Genomic DNA, 25,472 nt, shown 5'->3' with positions numbered 1-25,472 from the left:
GCAATTTATTCAACTGAAATTCTTTGTGAATATTTCCATGTGCTTGTAGCGTATTTATGAAGCTGTAAATACGCCTCGGCTCAGGACATTTTAAAGGCTGCATCACCGATGTCAGGAAATTACTTTAACATGAGCTTGAACATCATTCGCTAGAAAAAAAAAAGAAGCTAAAATAATCCACACAACAAACCATTTCTTCTGAATTTCCCATATCAAAGCAGGAATCACCCAGTGCCTCGCATGCATACAGGATATGCATGTGTGTATTTGTACGATGCTGTGTCTGTGTGTTAATGTTGGGAGTCGGGACAGAACCCAAACAAACACAGCCTGTGTGCACCTGAAACATTCAAACCTGCAGGGTCAAAGTCACATGTGTTTTCTGTGGAAATAATAATAAAAAAAAAACATCCACTGACCTTTGTCACTTTCTGTTCGTGAGCAGAAGAGGAAAAATATGCAAAACCTTCTAGATCATCTTGAAAGAGGCCACGTTTATTTCCTTTTCTGTTCAGAATGATCTGATTACAAACAAATTAGATGTAATAAGAGGACTTGTTAGAATGCAACATTCAAATTAGTCTTGAAATGCATATTTATCCAATGGCAGCCTTTGCTGTCATGTTGAACAAAACGACATCGAAAAGCCTCAAACATTTCAGAAACTGTTTGTAAGGAAGCGTCAGTAGGAGGAACTCTCAGTATTTTTGCATCTTCCTCCAGCCGTATCCTGCTATTCTACCTTTTGCAAAATAAAAACTAAAACTCCTACTTTTTCATTCAAATATGTGATTGTGAATTGTAGTTGCTTGCAGTAAGAATGAAATAGAATGAAAACATAACCCGCCTTTTTGGTCCCAGAGCTGGTTAGTGCAATGTTGTTGAAAAATTGATGTCTAAAAACAAGCACCCACCACATCCCCCCGCACACACACGCACACGCTGTAATAACACTCAGTAGAAATGACTAACAGACTATCAGACGGCATGAACTTCAAAATAAACAAACATAAATACAAAATTCCATTATGTTAAGTGTATATATACCTATATACTTACCTTAAATTTAAGAACAGGCAAGATTTTCAAATTCAACAACATTGTGTGACATGTACAGAAAACGAGTACAAACCCAGTAATGCACATAAGTAGGAGGTGACATTGTACTTTTGCAGTGTGTTGTGTTCCTTTGGGAGCTGTGCTGGTTGTAAGTCCGAGCATTGAAAGGACAAAAACTTTCAGCAAAAATAAAAGGACATTTTTTTCCTTATTGAATATTTTTCCAAACATTAAACCGGCTAGGCTGCACAGTGGCACAGTTGGTAGAGCTGTTGCCTTGCAGCAAGAAGGTTCTGGGTTCGATTCCCGGCCCCGGTCTTTCTGCATGGAGTTTGTATGTTCTCCCTGTGCATGCGTGGGTTTTCTCCGGGTACTCCGGTTTCCTCCCACTGTCCAAAAACATGACTGTCATGTTAATTGGCCTCTCCAAATTGTCCCTAGGTGTGTGTGCATGGTTGTTTGTCCTGTGTGTCTCTGTGTTGCGCTGCGACAGACTGGCAACCTGTCCAGGGTGTATCCCGCCTCCCGCCCGGAACGTTAGCTGGAGATGGGCACCAGCAACCCTCCCGACCCCACTAAGGGACAAGGGTGTAAGAAAATGGATGGATGGATTAAACCGGCTACATTTGAACCATTCCCATTGTTAGTTTTTTTTGTGTTTTTTTTGGGGGGGGGCGGTGAGAATTTAGGTTTAATTTGCAGATAAATCATCTGGGGTTAAACTATCTTGATCTTAAAACCAAAAATCAACCCATGAATTGGTTTTAAACATTATTAAAAAAAACAAAAAAACAATTGAGACGGCATATGTGCTTACAGCTTCCGGGAAAAAAAATCTTCCAGTGATTAAGTGCTGAGTGCCTTTTCGCCACTTTCATTCATTGCGCTTTGTTTGCTGTGTGTGCAACATTTTCTGCCATTCACTATTCAGCACTGTCAGTCACCCACACTTGCAGACACACAGAGTGAACAGTGAGCAGTAACATCTGCAGACAGATGGGTGTGTGTAGCCCCGGAGCAGCGATCTGAAACAGAGACACATTCATCCGCGGAGCTGGGGAAGAGGAAGGATGCGTGAGAGACTCACAGCTCTGAGAGAAAAGCGAAGGAGATGGATCAAATGAAGTAGGAAGATAGAGTGTCTCTCTTCTCAGTTTAATAGAGGACGCATTGTTTGGCCTGTGCATGCATGCATGTGTGCGAGCATACGTGTGTGTGTGTGTGTGTTTCCTCCGTTTGAATGTCCCAGAAGCAGCAACGCCTGTGAGTTTGCATACTGATGCTGTTAATTAATGGAGCTTTTCTAGACAGCTGCACCACTACACTGTCATTATGTCATTAATCCAATCACTTCAGAAGGAAAATGTCTCCAGCATGACGACCAGCCACAGTTATTCTGCTCCACTGTCAGGGGTTTGGGGGGATTACTGCTTGTTTACAGCTGAGTAGCTTTGATTAATAAAGAACCAAACAGAAACACACAAATCTTGAAAGAAGAAATATTGTCTGTCGGCGTGTTAGATGATTTCTTCATCACCACGACAGCGTGCTTCGCCGTGTTTTATGACCGGCTCAAAACTGTGTTTAATTGAACGTCTCACAGCACGAAAACAAGTCTGTAGATTAGAAAATGCCTTCTGGCGTTATTAGATTCGATAAAAATAAGTACGAATGATGTACCACGATTGTCGGCAGGCTTTGTAGGGGTGTGTAGAAAGAATAAAAATGAACTGAAATCAGGAAATTGTCAGATTGAAAATTTTAAATATGCATCTCATTTAATTGTGAATTTATCCTGTAATTCAGCAAAAATAAAATGTTGGAGAGTAGCAGCGAAGAGTGGCACCTCTACTTAAAAAACATGATACGCCATCTGCTACACGCTCAGCTTATTTGGGAAATATGCCATGAAAAAGCCATGTCTGTCCTACCACCACAAATGTAAACATGTGACATTTGATAAATGCTGCTTGAACTTTAACGTGACCTAAGTGTTTTGGTAAAATGAGCCCAATTTTGACCTTTTTGATAATAAATACTACAGGTAGATGGACTCTTAAAACATCAGGACATTTTATATAAAAATCTTATTTTCTCTACAAAAAAACAGAAAATGGATCATCAAAATGGTAATGATCCAATCCAACATGGCCGTCTGTCAGAACTAAATCCTTTTAGGGTGAACTGAAGAGAAGAGGATCCTGGACTCAGGATGACCGAGAGAGAGGAAAGGTCAACACTACCTTTCTTTGTTCGCTTCCAGGTCCAGTCTTGTGAACTGTTAAAGTACTGATGGTAAAGGTGACAAAAAGGTCCAAAAAAGGGGTTGAGGATGTATCCGCATATTCAGAGTCTATTTCTGTCTCAAGTGACTTACAACATGAAATAAATTAGACATTGGATTATGTTTGTGTGTCTTACAGGGAAAAGTTCACCTTGAGCTGCGCCTGAGTGAAGTTATCACCGACAGTGGAGTGGTCAACCATAAACTGGCCACACGGTGAGTCTCTGTTTTATTGCTTAGCAATAATTTAAAATACATGTTTTATAAATGAACAAAATGGTATCACAATTTCTTTGACAGTCCTGTACAGTTACATTGGACCTACAATTCTCTACATTGTAAAACCATTTTATCATTACATTTTGTTTTTCCCCTTTTCTTACGACTGTTATAGCTCATAATGGAAATTTGAGGGCAACAATGCACTGACTAGTTCATTAAGACATCTTGTCTTACAACCACACAGAATAAGCAAGATGATGATGATGATGATGACGGTGGCAGATTGGAATGAAGCTCCAAAGTTATATGCATGTTTAACTTAAAATTTCCCGAATCAAAAGTCGTAATATAAGAAACCTTTTTTTTTTGGGTGCTGTGGTGGAGCAGGGGAAAAGCACAGTCCACATACGGAGGCCTTAGTCCTCGTGCTGGTAGTCGCAGGTTCGATTCCCAGCCTGGCGACATTTGCCAGATGTCTTCCCCCTCTCTCACTACCCTCAGTATTTCCTGTCAAGTTACTTTCAACTAAAAGCCACCAGAGCCAAAAAAGGAAACCTTTTTTTTTTTTACTGGGTTGTTCCTTCTTTTACCACATTTCACAGTTACTGACCTGCAGTACTGGAACTTTTCTGCATATGTTAGGGAAATACTTCTCCTCTTTATCATCACTGGTTTGTTGTCACATTCTGATCCCTGTTGCTTACTGGTAGCCAGTAAGCAACAGCGATGTGTAGTGTACTAAACAAGAATAGTCTCTTTTAAAAACAAGCATAAAATATTCTGTCAGTTGCTAAGAGCTTAGTGCAGAGCATCGAGTGGTCTTCCAGCTCCTCGTGTTACTGTAGGGTTCCCAGCAGTGATTTATGCTTCCTGTGCTGCATATAGTCATGCTTTGAAACAGCAAGCTTTGCAATATTTGGCATTGTGGTGATTTTGCTACAGAATGCTTTATTTTGCTTTTGCACTGCTTGGCCTTATGACTGGAAATGAGTCGTTTTCTGCTTTTAATTATAATTCTTCAACGTTTTTTTTTTTTAAATGCATCGGTTGGAAATCGCACCTTACGCACTGTGGTGCAATTGCTTTTTGGTACGTTTCAGAGGAGTCGGAGTGAGTGGGATGAATGACACAGCCGTCGATGGGTTAGTGTGTGCTTCCGTAACGAGCAGTAAAGAGGTTTGATGATGAGCCAGTGTGGCTCTGTTCCCAGATCACATATTGGTAAGGAGCTTAGAGCGAAGAGCAGCAGGTCATCTCGTCAGATTTCTCTAGAAAGACACGTGAGAGCGAGGCGAAAGAGCTGCTGCCTGCATTCAGCCCCACAAACCAAAGAAATCATTCACACATGTAGGCTCATTCAGAAGATGAGTAAACGGAACTGAATTAGCCACAGACGTGATGTCTTCAACATTTGATCGTCACATTTGCATATTTAGATTAGTTTTCTCTTAATAAAAATAATACCTTGACTCTTTGAAGCCACATCAAGGGATTATTTTGGAATATGCAAATTACCAACGCTTAGAATATCTCCAACGTCTGCCAACTTTGACTCTGGTGATTATGATTTTGTCTTGGTGCTTCAAGAAACTTTGTTCGTAGAACAGAAAGCTTTAGAAATGGTCGGCCGTGGTGTTTAATTCAAGACTCGTATGACAGAGGGTTAAAAAGAGCAACATTAATGTTTATGAGGCTTTACAACTGGACTTTTCATTGTCTTAATAAATAGTCTCTGTTTGGCCCTTTCTATCAAAGTGAAAATAATTATAAAGTATTCATGCCCTGTTTTTAAACTTTATGAGCAAATAAATCTTTGAAGTCTGAACTTTTGAAACTGAACATTTTGTCCACTTGACCTCATAGTGTTAATGAGAGAAACATTTTCTCAACATGGCTGCCTTTCTCAACACATTAGACAAAATATAGTAATATTTCAAATGATGGCACTATTCCCTTTCAAAATGTGTTCATAATTTTAAAATATACTAACTTTTTTTTTAACAAGGCAAAAGTCGTTGCTTTGGGTTTGGGGTGTTAGCACAAACTCATGCAAATCAAGCATTAACTGATTTGAGAAACCACAACCGCAGCAGCAGCAGTGGTGGTTGTTTCTCGCTTTAAAATAAGAGTTATGTGTTGAGCTTTGATATTATACCACAGTGTTGGAGCTGTACAACAAATGAAATTGAAGTAATCATTGCAATATCAGTATGCAATATGCTAATCACTACAGACTGCTTTGGTAACATTAGCATATTGCATGTTCATCCAGTTGGACAGACTTACTCAGTATGATCAGTAAGATGACAAAAGACCTAAAGAGGTGCTGAGAAAAATTTGGAAAATTTTAGGTTAATATATTGCAGTTTTCAACAGTAGTATCTCAGTTGCAGGTTTTCCTAATTGTGAAACCGTCAAAACATACAATTTAGTCATTACTATGTCAAACATTGAATTCCACTTATGAAAAATGATCATATCTAGTTGTTTAGAATACGTTTTTGACTTTTTATCCTATATGTTTGATTTTCAGGCAATATGTAAACTTACTTTTGCAAAAAACTTCACTTTTCTTATCAGGGGAGTAGTGAGCAGAAAAACATACCTGGAGAGTCATTGTTAATGATACCTCAAGAAACAGTGAGTTTGAATAGGGGTACTTTTTTTTCAGGAATTACATTTTCCCCTGGCATTATTTTCCTCTTTGTGCTTTCAATGTTTCAGACTCTGAGAAATTTCATTCAACACTAGTGCCAAAAGTCCCAAAAAAACCTACACTTTATTTTGCAGCACAACAGTCATGCCACGGTCACAGAGAAGACTTCTTGTCGGCGCCATCAGTGTCTGTCAAAAAATGACTGAAAAGCCAAATTTTTATTTCCTTCAGACTAATAACTTTAACATTTGGATCAGATAAAGAACATCCTGTTTGTCTTTAGAAGCAGTTTCAATAATTTGCCAACTCGGCCTCAACATCTCTTGATTCTATTTCTCCTTTTTGCATTTTGAAGTTGAACTTCCAGGTGGTGGAGAAAGATTTAGATTTTCCAGTATATAAAGTGTTTCTTAGTCGACGTGTCTTGTCTTTCTCTTTTCTTGACGAGTTACAGTGTGATGCTGATTGCTCTGGTTGCCTCGTCATAGTTTAGGTCTTAGTGTCTTGTGAGTTTCGTTTACTGTAGATGGCTTTAGATTTCATTTTCGTTTTCCAACTCTTAACCACAAATGTCACTGACTCAACCAAGTTCCCCTTCCTACTGAGGTTTTTGCTTCAGGCTTCCGCCCTGTCGCCCCCACCGAAAAAAAATAGTAACTTTCTCCAGCATTTATGTCTTGTGTTTCATTGCTAAATAAGGAAAAAAAAGAAGTGATAAATGAAAACAAGAAAGATCATTGTGCTGGAGGTTGCTGCTCTCATCAATGTGACATGGCGACACTGACCCATAATCAAGTGTACTTTATAATTGCAGGTTTGTTGAAGGTAGCGAGGAAGCTGTGAAGTAATTCTTCACCTCTTTTTTTTCTTCTTTTCTTTGAGTAATTACCTCTGACAGGAACCGTGGGTGCAGAAGCACATTAGCCTAGAATGAGTAATGTTGACTATAACAAACAAGTCTGCTTGGCTGTCTGGTCTGTCAGAGCTCACGGCCGTGATGACAGAAAGAGGAGGCTGGATGTATTGTAGGCCAAGCAGGGGTTATATAAACCAGCTTACTGGACAGGAAGTGCTCCAGCATTAGCCAAGCTAAACCAGGCACACACCTTCCTCCTTATTACAGACGTATGTGTGTGTGTCTGCGTGTGTGTGTGTGTGTGTGTGTGTGTGTGTGTGTGTGTGTGTGTGTGCCAGGAGGATTGTGCAAGCTGCTCATGTGTGTCAGTTCAGCTCTGGGAAGCTCTGTAATTTGCTGTTTAATTCGTCGTGTTGTGTGACTCGCGGTGCATCACAGTGACACACAGGAAGTGATTGGTCCTCCGGGGTGCCCTGTTTGGGCGCTAATCCCCTTACAGCATGATGTCATGGTGCAGCAGGTCAGCCTCTATCCAGACAGGCATACATAAAAAGTATCTGTGGCACATGCGTACAAGTGAAAGATGGGTATTTTTAGGGCTTTTGAACAAATAAGGCCGCATTGCATTCAATAAAAAAAAAATAAATAAATAAATTTCAGCGCTGCTGTCTAAAAACTTTTTTTCTAGACCTGTAAACATGCTTGAAGTGAGACTAATGCAGGGATATAATATTCTCTCGAAGCCTCCAGGATTTAGATTTTTTTGTTGTTGTATTAATTGAGAAAGGAAGCAGTTTTTTTTCTTCTCTGCAGCAGACAGACAGTGACGTTGTTAGTTACTGTTTGCTTGTCTAGCATTGTCTTCGAGGAGGTCGGACTACAAAGTTCTAGATAAGGCCCTTTTTTGTAACTGCGGGCGGATGCTAGTCTCGCTTTAAGTACTTTTGAATTTTATTGCCATTGTGAGTGCCTGTGGGATTTATCCAGACTCAATTTGATCATTATTTTACATAATAAAGCTGAGTTAAGCCATTTTTAGCACATGAACTCACCACAGCTCTAGTGTTATCTATTAATAAAGTGATTATACACCAGTCTTCAGAGCAGACAGTGTAAGATTGGAAGCTCACAGCTCTAATCTATCTCTTCGCTTGCGCAGATAGCAGGGACTTTGTTATCGTCTTGTTTCCTGGCACGATATTCTGTCTTCTGCTGTACAGGAGGATTGATGGTAGTACAGAGATCACATGTGGGAAGCAGGGAACCAAAAAGCTCTGCAGAAGGGCGTGATTCGGCTTTGTTTCCCAGTGGAAACTGCAAAGCCCGTTACTGTTTCATCATACTTTTAGCTGTGTAATAATGTGAAATTAAATATTGACTTAAACGTCTTCAGGAGGAATTTTGAACCACTTAACCCGCTAAGATCTGGTGCAGCCAGTGTGAGACTCCTGCCCAGTATTGTGCTGATGCGTCAACATCTATTTTTAACAGAGTGTTGGAGTGCCAAGGCCTTCCAATCGTCAATGGACAGTGTGATCCCTACGCTGCTGTTTCCTTACTCGGTCCTTCGAGGTGAGCCTGGCTGCGGTTTTATATTTATCACTGGTCTGAATTGGGAAGACAACGCTTTATATATTTCTTTGCGTTTGTTCTGTAACTCAGGTCAGAGGCCAAGAAGACCAAGGTTAAGAGGAAAACCAACAATCCCCAGTTTGAGGAAACTTTCTACTTTGAGGTTGGTTAAGATAAATTCGCTCTTTACAGGTGTACTTTTACGGTGGATTCCGGTATACTAATCCTGAGTAAAAATAACAATTTAATTGCTTTAACACAAGAATTTAAAACGAAAATGCTGGACTTGTCATATTGCCCAGTGATCCAGTAGCCTATGGGCCACTTTTCCATTGTAGAAGCTATCCAGACAACCGACCGCAGCCCTCCAAGGGTCACACAACCCAGTCGACTGATTGGGGACACATTAGTATGATGCCACATTAGGTGCAGGCCCAGCGTTTTTTTTTTTTTGTTTTTTTTTAACACCTTAGAATAATTTTAGTTAACTTTAAAACTTTGTGAACAGGATCATTTATATTTCTTTGTATCTCTACAACCATATCTAAGATTTAAGAGATTTAAATTGACCGCAACACAGTCCTTGAGCAGCACATAAATATTTGGCTCATCTTGGGCTCATTCCATGCATTGCTTTGGTGTAGAGTGCTTCAGACTGTATCTTTCATTTTTCTCTTCTGCAACCTAACACAAAGCAAAAACAGAGATTAGTGATCACATGGACATAAAGTGTTCTTCATCTGATTGCGTGCTTCGGACCTGAACATCTGCACTGTGCTCCAGTACTGGGATGCTGATGTGGTCATACAAAGAAATTAGTGGTTCTGAATGACTGCTGCAGCAACTATGACGAGAATACAAATACATTTTAAATTATGAAGTCTTTAATGTAGAAAACATTCAGTTAATGAGATTTGAAATTAAAGTCACGCTGAAAAATGGATAAATGAATGCAAAAAGTAAAGTTATATTTATTTTTACGTTTCTGCATAATACAGTAAATACAGTTATAGTCACTTCTGCTCTGTCCCTGTTGACCCTCGGTTGCTGCAGCGCCACACGGACATTTTTCTTGTGCTCCGCCCTCTGGCCTCTGCGCTGCAGCTCCAGTTGGACAAGAGCATGATTGATTCAGACAAACCAAACAATCTGACCCATTGATTTCCGACAAGACCGTCTTATTTCTTTCTAATTGCCACATGAACAGACCTACAGATACTCCGAGGTGTTTTCTGACCAAATCCTCTCTTCTGTGTCTCACTGATGCAGAAACGTTACTCGTCTCTACTCTTTGTATCCCTTAACTATGTTGGGTTTTTTTATCAGCGTGGATCATCACCAAAGTCTTAGCTGACATGTTTAGACTTCCTGAATCTTTTATGCATAGTGGTCGATCTTTGGATCTTAATTTGACGCATGTTTGTAGGTTACGCGGCCACTGAGCTACACGAAGAGACAGTTTGATGTTGAAGAGGAGGATGTTGACAAACTGGCTCTGAGGTGAGTCTTTTTCTGTCTTAACGGACTTAAAACTGGACTTTTCACTTTGAGTTCCAGCGACAGCATACTGCTTGTGTTCAGGGTGGATCTGTGGAACGCCAGCAACCTGAAGTTTGGGGACGAGTTCCTGGGTGGGGTGCGAGTCCCCCTGCGGGTTTTGGGCCAAGCTGGAGTGCACGATGCCTGGTGAGATGGACAAATTTTCATCACTCTGAGTCCATATGATGAATTTATTGATTAAGTTCTGTGTTTTAAGACTCAATTTAAAAAAGTGTTTAACATTGTCTAATTGCTTTTATTTAAAATAAAAAAGCAGCTACTGCTACTCTTTTATTATTTTTACAGCCATAGAAAACTCTGTGACTCTGGCGCTTTATCTGACATCTTGCTGAAAGGACTTTAAATTAGAAGAATGGTATGATGGAAAATTTTAGCAACCTGGCTTTTTTTGACACCAATAACTGTCCTAGAATTGTTTAAAAAGATTTTCTGTCCTAAAGAACACATTCAGGAGCTTAATTGTCTCCTCCTAATAAGAGGAAGAGTGTAAATATTTATTTTTTTAATGTTAATAATTTGAGATCAAGTTCAAAATCAGAAAAAATATAGAAATTTCGATTTGATTTTAGCTCATTTTTTGTAGGTCTAAACCATCTGCATTTGTTAAAACTCTGTATGTACCGCAGTTTGGTCCTAGCTGTGGTTGATAACATTTTCCACAAAAATCTTAGGAAACCATCTGGTGTGGTGAGCCGAAAGTGGAAAACAAAGACAACATTTCTAATGAATTTCCCCTTTGTTCAAATGCTAACCAGTCATCATTAAACATGACTAAAGGGCTCACAAGGGCTCAACAAAATAATAGAGAGCCGACTGTTTTTGAGGCAGGCAGCTTGTAAAATGGAGCCTAAAATCCAATGTAGATTTATTAAAACAGAGACTGGCTTGAGTCTTTGGTTTTACCCACACTTCAGATTTACAGTAAATGGTCTAGAAAGAGCAGTACAAACTGTCCTCAGGTAAATGGACTGGAAAAACCTCCAGAAAGCTGCTGGTGCTTTGAACAAATTTATTTTGACTCATCAGCGTGTGTGGTTTTTGTGTCATGACTCAGATTTTATTTTAATTTCTGCCCTTTAGGTACTTTCTGCTACCCAGGGAGAACGGAGGGAAGTCTGTGAAAGTGGAAGACCTCGGCTCTCTGCGTCTAAACATCGTTTACACCGAGGACCACGTCTTCCCCTCCGAACACTACACTCCCCTCAGAGATCTGCTGCTGCAATCTGCTAACGCAGAGGTAACGTGAACGATGCCGCCCGCCCCCACTCCGCCCTGTCCGCCTGCGTTTTAAACCCCGCTGTCTTGTTTTCTGAACCTCCGCGATGTGTCTCTGTCCAGCCTGTGTCGGCGTCCACCGCACACATTCTGGGGGAGGTGTGTCGAGAGAAGCAGGAAGCCGCCATCCCGCTCGTGCGTCTCTTTCTTCATTACGGCAAAATAGTGCCTTTCATCAGTGCCATTGCTCATGCAGAAATCAACCGCACACAGTGAGTGATTTCAACACAGACAGCGGGAACGCAATACCACTCGTCCTCTAGCTTTATGATTGGGTTGCAAAAAAAAATATCGCTGCATCTATTCAGAATCCCAAGGTTGTATATTGAGGATTTTCAATTCATTTTATGTCAACACACGTTTAGTTACAGAGGCAGTAGAAGTCCAGCTGTAGGGAAATTTTTTTTTTTTCTGAAAAAATAGTTCCACCGTAATAAGATTTACCTTGGATATTAAATTACTACATGGTTTATTTCTCCTTGGATTTGTACTCTGTAAAAAAACAACAAAAAAACCCCACTTTTTTTATGAATAGGGATCCAAACACCATTTTCCGGGGAAACTCGCTGACTTCGAAGTGTATCGATGAGACCATGAAGCTGGCTGGGATGCACTATCTGCAAGTTACGCTAAAACCGATCATAGACGAGGTATTAAAACACCTTTCATTTTACTGTCCCGTTCAAATGTATTTTAAAAGATATTTTAAACTGAAAATCTTTCCACATTTCTTCACCTTACAAATAAAATTGTGAATGTTTTTAATCTGGATTCCGTGTAATAGTGGAATACTGGAACATAATGGAAAGAAAATCATGGTTTTCAGAATGCATTTTGTATGCAGCCCCCTTTACTGTGATGTCACTAATTAAACTCCAGTGAAGAACATTGCAATTTCACTGACCTTTATGTTTGTAATGTGGAAAAGTGGGTAGAAGTTTAAGATATGAATGCATCTTTCTGTTTTTAGGTCTACATGTCTGAATATCTGTCTTAATAGCATGCTATCGCTCTTTCCCACAGATTTGCACAGAACACAAATCTTGCGAAATCGACCCAGTCAAGCTCAAGGAGTCGGAGAACTTGGAGACAAACAGAGTAGGAACTCTAGTTTGAAGCAGTCTGTCTGTCTGTCTGCGCTTCCATCGCTGTGTTATCCGGCCACTCTGACCTGACTTTTCCTCCTCCTCAGGAAAACCTTCGCCAGTACGTGGACCGCATCTTCAACGTCATCACCACCTCCGGTGTCCGCTGTCCCACTGTCATGTGCGACATCTTCTTCTCCCTGAGGGAGTCGGCAGCCACTAGGTTTCAAGGTGAACTTACTTTGTAGCGACTTCTGAGAGATGCAGGAAAACTGGGAATAAGCAACGGGAAGTGGAGGGTAGTAAAATAGCAGGAAGTGGAAGACTTACAAGGACACTAAGTGTACATGCAGTGGGTAGCGAGAAGTACTTTTATGTTTGCTCTCTGTCCCAAAACCACTGAGGTGTTTTCAGGAAAATTATTGAATCATTTCATTAGACTCTGGTGCCCCCTGTTGGCCGTCATGAGCCAATCCAGTCGTTGTTTCTATCTCCAACTGTAGTTCGTTTGTGCTTCTTAAGTACGTCATAAAATTAGGAAAGCTCTCAAAGATGCATGATATAATCCATGTTCGTTTATTATAAACAAAACCTGCAAAATTTAATCTTTTCTGTGTGGCCAGTGCACTCCGTAGTCACTGGAAACACGCACGATCTGTTTCCAGTAAACAAAGCATCACACAGTTCGCAGCACGTTCTTCCCCCTCAACACTGACGGAAACGTGTGTAAAACATGCCTGCTGTTGTCTCCTCTCCTATCCAGTTGACCAAGATGTCCGATACACGGCCGTCAGCAGCTTCATCTTCCTGCGATTCTTTGCGCCGGCCATCCTCTCACCAAACTTGTTTCACCTACGGCCTCATCACCCAGTGAGTCGGATATTTACTGCTAACACGCGCTCTGTTTGCGCCGGCATGTGCATCCGAAGCGAGCGCTGGTGAAAGCGCTCGCCGAAAAGCAAAAGATTCGACTTTATTTCTTTGTTGTTTGCGGAACCAGGTTGAGGAGAGAATTTAAGTGAAATGCTTCGAATCACAGTTGGGTAGGATAAATAATCATTTTTGTGTTTTGCGTCTGTAGGATCCCGCCACTTCAAGGACCCTCACTCTCATCTCCAAGACAATACAGACTCTTGGAAGTCTCGCCAAGTCTAAATCTGTGAGTTGCTCTGCATCAACCTGGTTCTGTCTAACACTCTTAAGCTATTCAGCTCAAAACAAAGATACCAGCTTCTAACTTCCTGTCTCCGTTTTATCCCCCACTTTTTTTGTTGTTTTCTTTTCAAGGCCAATTTCAAAGAGTCCTACATGGCTGCGTTTTACGACTACTTCAATGAGCAGAAATATGCAGATGCTGTAAAGAATGTGAGTGTCTGCTTCTTCTCTCAGACACTTGGCAGACTGTTCAATGACACTGGCTTTTATGTGGGATGAGTTAGAAGAAAAATGGTTAGATGGGAAATGATCTGCGTTTTTAAAAACATGTCCACGATGTGAAGGAGTAGCAGGGCTTCTTGGTGGAAAAGCAATAAATTTGTGTGAATGGAAAAGAGGCTTATTTAAAGAGTTTGTTACTCATCACATTGTCCAAACATTTTATCCATCCATAGAACTAGATCTTCCATTATTTACTCTTTAAAGGTTGGCTTAAAAAAACACTGAAGAGTTTACCTTTGGAAATAATGCTAGTTTGACATAAAATATATGAAAGGAGCGCTGGGAATATCTGGGATTTGACCGAACGCATCCTTCACTTGCCTTCACAGTTTCTGGACCTGATCTCCACTTCTGGCAAATGGGATCAGAAAAGCATTGAAACACCGATCATGCTCAAGGAGGGGTAAGTAGACCCGTTAACGTTGTTTTTAATGTGACTTTTATGAAACCGTTATAAATACACAGGTCAGATGTAAAGATGAGCCATGAAGCTGTTGCAAAATTGTTTCTTAACTTTAGACATGACAGCAAGCAGAGTTGGAGATGAATTTAAGGACTAACCGCACTAACGAGTGAAATTAAATAAATCTTAAGCCGTAGTTGTCAGCCGCAGTTTGTTCACCTCAGTGTTTCTCTGAATGTAAAGAAAACAGATGGCAAGATGGCTGCCCATGCTCCACTTCAGCCACAATATAAGAGGATGAATGCTTTACAGAAGCTTTAGTCGGCATTAGTTTTATTTTTTTTTCTGGTTTCACTTGATGGTGTTTTGCATCTGTAGGATCCCGCAGATGCGGGATCCTACAAATATAATAAGAAGTTATTATCTTTGGATAATAAAGAGGAGCGAACCCGAATCAACGCACAACTTCAGTTATTACAACTAAAAACCAGCGATCAGGCCCGAAACCTGGGAGTAGTGATGGACTCTGACCTGAACCTTCAGAGCCACATTAAGACAGTCACAAAGTCGGCCTTCTATCACCTGAAGAACATTAGAGGACTTGTGTCTCAGCATGATCTAGATAAACTCATCCATGCGTTTATCTTTAGCCGCATTGATTACTGCAACAGCGTCTTCACAGGTCTGACTAACAAATCAATCAAACAGCTGCAGCTGATYCAGAACGCTGCTGCTCGGGTTCTGACTAAAACCAGGAAGATAGAGCACATAACACCAGTTTTAAAGTCCCTACACTGGCTCCCTGCAGCTCAGAGAATATACTTTAAAATACTGATGTTATTTTATAAATCACTGAACGGTTTAGCGCCACAATACCTTACAGATGTGTTATTGTTGTACCAACCGTCTAGACCCCTCAGATCTTCTGCTTCTGGTCTGCTCTGCATCCCCAGAACCAGAACCAAATGAGGAGAAGCAGCATTCAGCTTCTATGCACCTCAGATTTGGAACAAACTTCCAGAAAATTGTAAAACAGCTGAAACACTGGGTGCCTTTAAATCTCAACTTAAAACCCATCTGTTTTAGAGTTGCTTATGGCTAAATTAGGGTTAGAGTGCGGGTTTTGATGTCTTGCGGGTTTTGATGTCTTCCATGTTTTTATGTCTTTAATGTTTTTAATTTCTTTTTATTTCTTTTCTACATTTTAATGATGTAAAGCCCCCCGGAAAACGTCCCAGTTAAACGACGTTTAACTAAAGTTCTACGGGGTTTAGAGTCCCAGTTGACGGAGTTTCAACTAAAAACCTAGAGGTTGCAGTCCTTGTCAAACTGTGTTTTTGACTAAAGTCCCAGAGGGTTAGAATCCCAGTTAAACGACGTTTAACTAAAGTTCTACGGGGTTTAGAGTCCCAGTTGACGGAGTTTCAACTAAAAACCTAGAGGTTGGAGTCCTTGTCAAACTGTGTTTTTGACTAAAGTCCCTGAGGGTTAGAGTCCCTGTTAAACGACGTTTAACTAAAGTTCTACGGGGTTTAGAGTCCCAGTTGACGGAGTTTCAACTAAAAACCTAGAGGTTGGAGTCCTTGTCAAACGGTGTTTTTGACTAAAGTCCCTGAGGGTTAGAGTCCCAGTTAAACGGTGTTTAACTAAAGTTCTACGGCGTTTAGAGTCCCAGTTGACGGCGTTTCAACTAAAAACCTAGAGGTTGGAGTCCTTGTCAAACGGTGTTTTTGACTAAAGACCCTGAGGGTTAGAATCCCAGTTAAACGGCGTTTAACTGAAGTCCCAAAGGGGTGCGGGTTTTAATGTTTTTATCTTTTTTTTTCTTTTTTTTTAAATTTCTTTCTCTTTCTCACTGTTTATTTAATGTCACATGCTGTTTTTATTGTAATTATGTAAAGCACTTTGAAATGCCTTGCTGCTGAAATGTGCTATACAAATAAAATTTGATTGATTGATTGATTGATGACATGTCATGTGGTGTTGAGCAATGTAGCTAATTAGAGCTTCCTTAAAAAGATACACAAACTAATCATTTAATAGAACTTTTTTTAAATTTAAATAAATGTACTTAATTTATGGATTCTGTTACCTTTCAGTCATTTTCTTCTAATGTCTGAATTAAAAAGATAAAATGAGTGGAAACAGGAACCATGGCAGAGTCTAGCTCTGAAACGTTTAGCTCTGACCCTTAACGTGAGGCAAAGCACAGATCCTCTTCCATCAACACTCCCAGTAGCTGTTGATCTGTAATCACTAACAAGGTCAGAACCTGACTCATCAACAACCCCACCCTCTTGTTTTTCTGCTCCCGGCCGTAGGAGTGTAAAAGTGACTATAAAGAGGGTTGATGGGAAGGGGCCTAAAGCCCCAAAGGGCAGGTAAGAGCTTCTGCATATAAAGGCTTAGCCTTGGTGACCCCCCTCCCACCCCTGCCTCTCGTGTTTGCTCTGTGACTTCCCCCAAAATGATTTGTCTCCCACCGTCATTATGTGCAAACTGTTGACACTTTATATCCCTTTGTAGACAGGAAACTGTTGTAAGTATTGTTGCATTTCCTGATGCGGTGACGCTTTCTGCACCCAGAGTGTGATTCGGTAACTCCACTGTGCTCGTGTGACGTACAGCGTCAGCCTTTAGACCCGCTTACCTTGGCGGCGTTAATGGCGCAGATTGGCCCGTCCCATTATTCCCGACACGCTTGGTGTGACGACGACAGCCAGACTCAGTTAACTCACAAACATTTCCACGATCTCATATCTGCCCACATCCCCGGCTCCTCGCTCTCTGCATCCAGAGCGGGACCATGTCACTGCCCAAAACAGAGGATTCAGATCTGATCCAGGATCTGTGAAATAGTGAGAAATTTAGGGGTTTAGATTCCTGCAGATTTATGTTCCTTGTATTCCTGTAGAAAGTCATCCTGCTCTTTACTCTCCTTTATGCCGTCATGCCCAGTGGTTTTACATGTTTTACCAAGAACAACAAGCACGCTGCCAAACTGGAGACACTTATGAATATTCATCAAAAGCTCCACCAGCACCCTCAACCTTTGGTTAAGCCAACGCAGGTGTTTTCTTCTTGAAACTGGAAGAACATGAATGTACTAGTGTGCATGTAATTATTGATTTAAAAAAAGGTGCAAACTGTGAAGCACGGATTCATAAATGTCACAAAATGAATAAGACAGCAGTTTATTATTTTGTTTTATGTGATTTGCTATTTGAGAGCTTTTATCTTTTGGGCTTTCAGTTGTTTTATCAAAGTTTTTCGGATATAAAGTGCTGCATGACACGATGGGTTTCAGAAAAAGGAGAAAAATGACTCCCATCGAGGATTTTGTGGCTCATACCACTTTCAGGTTTTCTTTAAAGTCTGATTTTCTTTTGGCAGGATTACCTCTTAGCTGAATTTAAGCACTAAATGTTAGAAACTATGAAAGCAATGTGCTGCAGGTTTCCTTAAAAGAGGTAGGAGTTTGAAATAAATTATAAGATTGTTTCCGTCTACACATAAGATTATGCTGTTTTTACTTGTTGGATTCTTACTACAAGCTAAACAAAGTAAATTAAAGAAAAACATTTTTTTAGCATTAACAGACCAAAGAAACAGGACATTTCTTTGTTCTATGAACAAGAAATAATATATTTTATATATTTGTCCCTAGTTAGAGACAATAAAGGGGTAAATGACCAGTTTTGACCAATGGCTGAGTGATTAGTACATGTCTTAAAAAATATTGCTAAGTCCATTTTTACTTAAATAGTAAGGAAATGAAACAGAAGGCATCTGTACACCAATTAGGAAGATGTATAATTTATGCAACTTTATTGATTTTGGGAGTAAAATATGGAAAACCACTGATAGATTTTATTCAGCTGACCTGTCTGCTTTGTCTGACTTATTGACTGGTTTGTAAAATTGAAGTCTTCTGCTTCAGCTGTGACTATTTTAGCATATGTAAAGAATGGGAAACTCCGAATACGGAAATCTCTCAAATCAGATCAAAAGTTCTTGCAAAAGGTTTATGTCAAATCTCTTCTTCAGAGGTTTTTTCCCACATATAGATGAAGCAATATATATGCCCTGCAGACGAAACCTTTACGTGCATTTTGCTTAAGAAACTGCTCCGTTTAACACTTGAGCTTAATTTTTGTGTTTTTTGTTCCGCTCTTATTTTTTTGCAGATTTATGATAAAGAGAGCTCAGGGCAGAAACCGGTTTGGGATAAAGAACTTCAAGAAAAGATGGTTCCGACTCACCAACCACGAGTTCACCTATCACAAAACAAAAGGTGGGCTCAGCGAGTTCCCCGGAAAGATCTTACGCCGTTTTTCTTGTCAGTTTACGTCAGGGGTGTCAAACTCCAGTCCTCGAGGGCCGGTGTCCTGCAACTTTTAGAAGTGCCTCTGCTGCACCACACCTGAATAGAATAATTAGGTCATTAGCAAGGCTCTGGAGAACTGAGGAGGTAATTAAGCCATTTGATTCAGGTGTTTTGTACCTGTGGCACATCTAAAAACTGCAGGACAGCGGCCCTTCAGGACTGGAGTTTGACACCCCTGGTTTACGTCTTGGTGGGCGTTTCCGTTTGGCTCAGCAGAAGAGGGGGTGGGAATGTGCAGAGCATGCACACTCATCCCGCACCACATGTGGTGCAGATTTAAGTTATTCGGCAGGCAGCTAGTTTGTGCAGCCACCCTGACTACTGACTGAAGCTAATCTGAAATTCTTTATTTAGAGTTGTATTTTTAGCACATGTTGCAGATAGGTTGCAGACAATATTCTACAAACTAAAGATACTGAAAAGCCAACTTGCAGACATTTTGGAAAATAATGTGTTTTGGGGTCATAATCCCCAAAATATGATTTCATTAAAATATCTGATAGCTGCATTTTTGTCCCATGAAATAAGATTATACCTTTGTTTGATTGGCTCCTCAGCATTATTTGCATTTTTTTTTTCTTTTTGCATTTTTCTTGGCTTTTTAGATTAGTTTGTGCTTCTTCTGTCTGATTGTGCTACCTTTTGCCTCCAGGAGAGGGCGCGCTGTGCAGCATTCCTATAGAGAACATCTTGGCCGTGGAGAGGCTAGAAGAGGAGTCGTTCAAGATGAAAAATGTGAGGAGCGCTCCTCCCGAGATAATGCTCCAAAGTATTCCCTGCAAGCGCTTCATATTTCTGCTCACTTGCTGCTTCTGCCCCTTCCTCCAGATGTTCCAGGTCATTCAGCCGGAGCGAGCGCTTTACATCCAAGCCAACAACTGTGTGGAGGCCCGAGACTGGATAGACATCCTGACCAAAGTCAGCCAGTGCAACCGCAAACGCCTGAGCACCTACCACCCGTCAGCCTACCTCAATGGCCACTGGCTCTGCTGCAAGCTGTCCGCAGACACGGCCCCGGGGTGTACGCCCTGCACCGGGTACGCGGAGCCTTCAGAGCACGCCGACAATCAGATTCTATTTATTTTCCATCTCTTCCTCTCACCGTGTGCACGTGTTCACCTAATTTCAGCGGCTTACCTGCAAACATCCAGCTTGACGTAGATGGAGACAGAGAGACTGAGAGGATTTACTCCCTCTTCGGCACATACATGACCAAACTGATCAAAATGCAAGGTCAGACACCTGCGGCTCTGCCTCACGCACTGCTCTCTACATGTGTGTATTTTCCACTTCATCTCTCGTTTTCTTTCCGACTCCCCCCCACGCAGAGGCCTGTGGAAGTAAGTCCGTGTACGACGGGCCAGAACAAGAGGAGTATTCCACCTTTGTCATCGACGACCCCCAGGAGACGTACAAAACCCTGAAGCAGATCATCTCGGCTGTGCAGACGCTGGAGCAGCAGCACACCAAGTACAAACGGGACAAGTTCAAGAAGACAAAGATAGGCAGCCAGTATGTGCTTCTGATACGATACATTTGCTATGTTAAGTCAAATGTGAAGTGCCCTTCACATTCACTACCCCTTCTGGTAAAGCTTTGTAAAAAATCTTTAAAATAAACCATCCAGCAGAATAATAATAATAATAATAATAATGATAAAAATTCACAAGTGGCTGCAGGAAGGTAGCGACTCACCTAAATTTGTGGAAAATGAACTATTTATTCTAAGCCTTTTTATTGTACACTGGAAGGCTTTCTATCTTGTAGGTCACATGTTTCAAACTCTTGGCCCATAGGCCAAATCTGGCCAGCCATAAATTTTCATGTGGTTCCTTAGAACCTTAGAACAGAATAGAATATCATTCTATTAATCAAGTTGCTGTAGTTTTACCTGTATACGGCCAAAACCATCCATATGAAAAGATGTGTAATATCTAAATTCGAGAGGTTCTCATCAAATGCATATTTTAACAGCTAGTTAGTTGGCAGTTTCATCAATGCTTTCTGCCACAACCGGCCCGTTGAAGACATTCTTTATCTTCACGTGCCACAAAATTAAAACGAGTCTCCAGGTCTTTAGAGAATAACTACCATTGGCGGCCAGCAGGTGGTAGAATTGCACAACTGCCTGAAACATTAACACAATCTAGATTAACTTAAAGTTCACATTCACCTCTGAGAATTAAGTCACATCAGTTGTTTATGTAATGTCAGACTTTTGTGCATGTTTTTACCTCTGACACCTCACACCACCTTTTTTTTTGTCCTTTCAGGGAGCATCCGATTGGAGACAAGAGCTTTCAGTGCTACATTCGCCAGCAGTCTGAGAACACCACCTACTCTATCTAGCAGCAGCCCTGCATATTTTTCTCTCTTCTGCCCAGAACCAGCAATTTTTTTTCTTTACTGCAAGAAAGCCCAACTCTAAAGCAGCCCAGGGTGTTCTGTTGAGTCGTAAATCTGTCTTTTTCTTTTTCGAGATAAGATGAAAAAGGACAGGTGCGTCCAAGCCAAATAATTTTTCCGAGGTAACTCATGAGCTGCTTTGGCAACAGGGATCCCCTGATTTACTGATTTGTTCAGTTGTTAAGGAAACCCGATGCCAGACTTTAAGAGCTGCATTGTGTCGGTTGGACCACACAACAGCGTCTCCGAACGCATTCCACAAAAATTGGAGAAACAAACATCAGATCAGTGCAAAGAAAGAAGGGATGCAAAAGCTGAGCCATTCACACCACGCTTACATCAGCCCTGACGTCCCTTCTGCGGTGCGACGAGAGAATAAACTAAGCATTTTCAGTGGACACTGTTCATGGTGACCAACACGCACTTTAATTGCCTCCAGATCCTTGGATGAACAAGCCTCACAGCACACTTTGTCTAAGTGTATTTTTTTCTTAATGATCGGTGAAATGTTTTACTGCATTTCGCCTCCGACAGACCAAACTTAAGAAGGAAGAAAGGACTTTGTCCCTATGCACTTGTGTGTGTGGTTTTTCTTTCTTTTTTTCTTTTTTTTGTTATTGTTCTGTTTTGTCCCAGTTCCACTCTTGTAAGGCTGCAAGTGTCAAGGGGACAAAAGAAGGGATCACTGGGACCAAGGAAATCTGAAAGTAGCTCAACGTTAGCTGTAAATTCTCACTCCACGCACAATTGTATGTTTCTGTTTCATTGTTATCATCAGCACGGTAAGCCTGGTTTAGTTTCTCACGTACATCTGTGACCTGTATAGAGGATAGAAGAGAATACTGCTGGTGTCATTAGCTGCTTACACAGAGTCTTTGTGTGCTCTAACATGACTTGACTGCATCCACCACTAAAATCAGTTCCACAAAGTCCCAGGTACTCTCAACTCCAACAAAGTTGGGTGTAATGTTGGTTGCATTGGTGACACGTTGGATAATAACGTGTCATCACATGAGAGTTTGGCTCTCATGTGATAATACAACTTGTTGCCAGTTTAGAGCCACCATCAGTAGGGTTCTGGTCATTTCACCACATCGTACTTTTGCAGTTTTAGTCGTTTTGTAGACTTCTGTTTCCGAAGAAAATAGGAGCCACTCTTCCTATCTATCTATCTTCTGATGATTTTGTACCTGCTTTAAAAACCTTTCATACAAAATCAGTTTATGTTGTGTAACAACCTAAAAGTGGTTATCTACCAGCTGGAGGACTCTTTGGGTCATTTTGGTCCCGTCGGGGAGGATTAGCGCTCATATTTCAAGTAGCCCAAACAGAGATTAGAAACAGAAATACTGGAAATAGTGTCATATAAATTCTTAAAAAATACAATTATAAAAAAATGGGAAAAAAAATTATAAGCTGGGTGCAAATTTGGCAAAAGAGCGGTTGTTTTTAATCTACGAACACAGCTGTACTAGAGGCATTTAGAAAATGATCTCAATATAATGCCACACAGTAAAAAACATGAAGGCACATCGGTGAATATTCAAATAAATCAGACCCTGGAAGCTTTCAAGCACCTGTGGATCTGGAGTCCCAATTTTTAAGGCAGATAAACATATATTCATTTTATTTTTTTATTTTTTATTGAAATGCCGCTTTCACACTAATGTAGCTGCTGTATATTAACAAAACTGAGAAACAAAATTCTCCATTCAAGCTATAATCGCACATGCTGCTTGGACTTTTTTTTATTTTTCTTTTTACTCTGTGTAGGTAGCTAAAGTCACTTTACTTATTTCATTTACATGCAGTGTGTTAGAAAAAGCCATTACAAAGATTTATTTTCCCTCCTACTATTCCATTTAATCTAACACAAGCCGTATTTTTTGACATGGTTTGTGTGGAGCTGACTTGTGTTGCCATAAAGGTGCAGTCCTTGTGTTCGATGGGTCCTCTTGGAGAACTTGCCTCCTCTTCCCCTCCTTGTGTTGTGAATTATCTTATTTTTGTGCATTCCTCTGAGAAGCTGTCCGCTGTGAATCTTACCGGACGCCAGCTCAGAATCCGTTGAAGGTACAGGGTTTATTGTTCTTGCTTGGTTCTTTTTGTCCCTTCGCTCTTTCCAAAGGCAGCCACTCTGACTTGAGCTCTCACTCTTGCCAAACCAGTGCATGTGAAGTGTAGCCGTAGCCCCGATGGACTCTTGAAAACAAAAGAAGCAGATTTTGTATTTTCTGAAACTCAGCTCATGTACAGTATATTTAGCCTCACAGGTGTTCCCGTGAAAACAGGATCCCAACCAGTGCCAGTCATGATTTTTTCTAATATCAACTTTTTAAAAAGCAATCAAATAAAAAAAAATAAAAAAACTGTTATTTAGAGATGTATTTTTCGTCTAACTCAGCCTGAACTGTTTTTAAAGCAGCTGAACGCTTATTCAAGCAACATTCTTCTCGTCTTTGATGACTGTGGTGAATTTTAGGGAAGCTTCTTGTTTTCTATGTTGTCATACGCAAACCTTGAACTGAATGACTGGAGTAAGTGTGTGTGCGTGCACGTGCGCATGTGTGTTTGTGTGTATTCTTGTGGTGTTTTGATGATGGATTTTATCAACAATTAATTTAAACCTTTTGTAACAGGTCATTTATTAAAAACAACCACTGCCCACTATCGTGCTAAGGACACTGTTTCCCCACTTTGGCCTGTTTTAGTGCTCCCCTTATAAATATATTTTATTCTTCTCCTCTAGAAAAAGAAAGAAATTCCTAGTAAATGATCATTTGTGAATTATTAGGAAAACAGTGTTGCTTTGACTTCTGAACAGTTTTTCTTTTTTTCTCTTCAGTTGCTAATGCTCCTCAGGTGTATGAGACTGATATTTATTATAATTTTTCCAGTAAAGAGCCTGCTGAGGTGGTGCAGCGATGGCAGTTACGGTAAAAGCACCTCCTCCATCCCAAAAGCCCCCAAATAAAGGGGGGACTGAATTATGCAATAAAGACGATATGCAATAATACCACAAATCAACAGTTTGCGTCTGCTGACCTTTTTGCAGGAAAATGCCTCTAATAGCAGAGAGATGGTATAAAGGGAGAACAGTGTATTTTGTACAAATATTTTAAAAGTATTAAAATAAGTGTGTTATTATGTGTACATACAACAGCTGAATGAACGGTGCAAATGTGATGTGTTTTTTTTTTCCTGAATAACTAAATGAATACAATATTAATGTAAATCTGGTGTATGTGTCATTTGTTCTTAACTTCCCTCAAGAGATGTGCTCTGTTAGTTTTTACTGGAAACAAGGTTATAGAGATATTTTAGTCAAGCAAAGTGCTAGGTGTGATAAGCTATGTTTCACAGTTATGCCACCATCACCATTTCCCCAGATAAAGATGCTGAAATGTTGCTAAAAGTTTTATTTTGGTCTCATTTTGGTCCACAAAAACATGCATATAACAGCCTTCTGGCTTGTATGTGTGTTTAAAACCAATTGTAAAAACTTGACAATTTAAGACAGCTAGATTGCCTATTGTCAATTTACTTTGCAATGTATTCTTCTGACTAAACACCGACCAAGAGAGATCCAGTGTTATCTGTAGTATGTTTTTACAGAGACCCAACCAGCTGTTTAAAAATATAGCATTGGTATTCGGGTCTAAGGTCTCTATACACGGGTTGCACTTTATTAACTGTGCCACCATAGCACCCAACATTTTTAAAACTAACTTTTTGGGCATTATGGTGGTGCAGAGCACACAACCCACGTATGGAAACCTTAATCCTCAAAGCAGCCATCACAGGTTTGAGTCCAGCCCGATGACCTTTGATGACTTTAGAGAAAAATTAGGTCGATGTTTGTGGTTCGAGTTGCTCCAGAATTAAGATGAATGCAAAACTTTTCTTAATAAATGTGAATATAGATATAGAGGGAGAAAATATCCACCCGCATCAACTACCTATGCTTGCTAGCCAGATTTGCTCCATTCTACATCTCAGCTCGTCCACAAAAAAAAAAAAAAAGCCGCACTATGGACACCCAGTGATTTAGGAGATAAAACTCCTAAATCAAGGACATTCCTTGTTTAACTTGGACATTAATATTTAAAAATACTATAAAATATGCAATATTGCGTATTGGTTGAGTTGTGGGCTGTGGGCCCCCTGTCCTGTATTGTGTTTAGTAACGCTATTTTCCGCCTGAGTTCAGCCACATTGAGTAAACAAAAGCCAGAGAGCGTCAATAGCGTGTCAGCAGCGCTCCCTAGCT

At 40.4% G+C, this 25,472-nt stretch overlaps 1 protein-coding gene across 2 annotated transcripts in view; it reads left to right on the top strand.

The window, feature by feature from the left end:
* rasa3 (RAS p21 protein activator 3) overlaps window positions 1-24,437 on the top strand; it is a 43,628-nt gene extending 19,191 nt beyond the window's left edge. Inside the window, exons 5-25 of one of the 2 annotated variants that reach the window (XM_008404379.2) lie at window positions 3,483-3,559; window positions 8,569-8,649; window positions 8,740-8,812; window positions 10,076-10,149; window positions 10,231-10,335; window positions 11,290-11,446; window positions 11,548-11,696; window positions 12,020-12,134; window positions 12,508-12,582; window positions 12,677-12,800; window positions 13,333-13,439; window positions 13,651-13,728; window positions 13,857-13,934; window positions 14,336-14,409; window positions 16,731-16,790; window positions 18,597-18,703; window positions 19,449-19,531; window positions 19,625-19,833; window positions 19,926-20,029; window positions 20,125-20,308; window positions 21,070-24,437. In XM_008404379.2, coding sequence (XP_008402601.1) covers window positions 3,483-3,559; window positions 8,569-8,649; window positions 8,740-8,812; window positions 10,076-10,149; window positions 10,231-10,335; window positions 11,290-11,446; window positions 11,548-11,696; window positions 12,020-12,134; window positions 12,508-12,582; window positions 12,677-12,800; window positions 13,333-13,439; window positions 13,651-13,728; window positions 13,857-13,934; window positions 14,336-14,409; window positions 16,731-16,790; window positions 18,597-18,703; window positions 19,449-19,531; window positions 19,625-19,833; window positions 19,926-20,029; window positions 20,125-20,308; window positions 21,070-21,145 — 2,190 coding nt within the window. In that variant the 3' untranslated portion in view covers window positions 21,146-24,437. The remainder of the gene's footprint in view (window positions 1-3,482; window positions 3,560-8,568; window positions 8,650-8,739; window positions 8,813-10,075; window positions 10,150-10,230; window positions 10,336-11,289; window positions 11,447-11,547; window positions 11,697-12,019; window positions 12,135-12,507; window positions 12,583-12,676; window positions 12,801-13,332; window positions 13,440-13,650; window positions 13,729-13,856; window positions 13,935-14,335; window positions 14,410-16,730; window positions 16,791-18,596; window positions 18,704-19,448; window positions 19,532-19,624; window positions 19,834-19,925; window positions 20,030-20,124; window positions 20,309-21,069) is intronic. The other variant, XM_008404380.2, reaches the window with a different exon arrangement.
* Window positions 24,438-25,472: the final 1,035 nt, after the last annotated feature.

The sequence above is a fragment of the Poecilia reticulata genome, linkage group LG3 (assembly GCF_000633615.1).
Source record: "Poecilia reticulata strain Guanapo linkage group LG3, Guppy_female_1.0+MT, whole genome shotgun sequence".
Classification (NCBI taxonomy): domain Eukaryota; kingdom Metazoa; phylum Chordata; class Actinopteri; order Cyprinodontiformes; family Poeciliidae; genus Poecilia; species Poecilia reticulata.
Note: the sequence above shows the minus strand (reverse complement) of the source record. Positions and strands in the feature narration are given on the sequence as shown.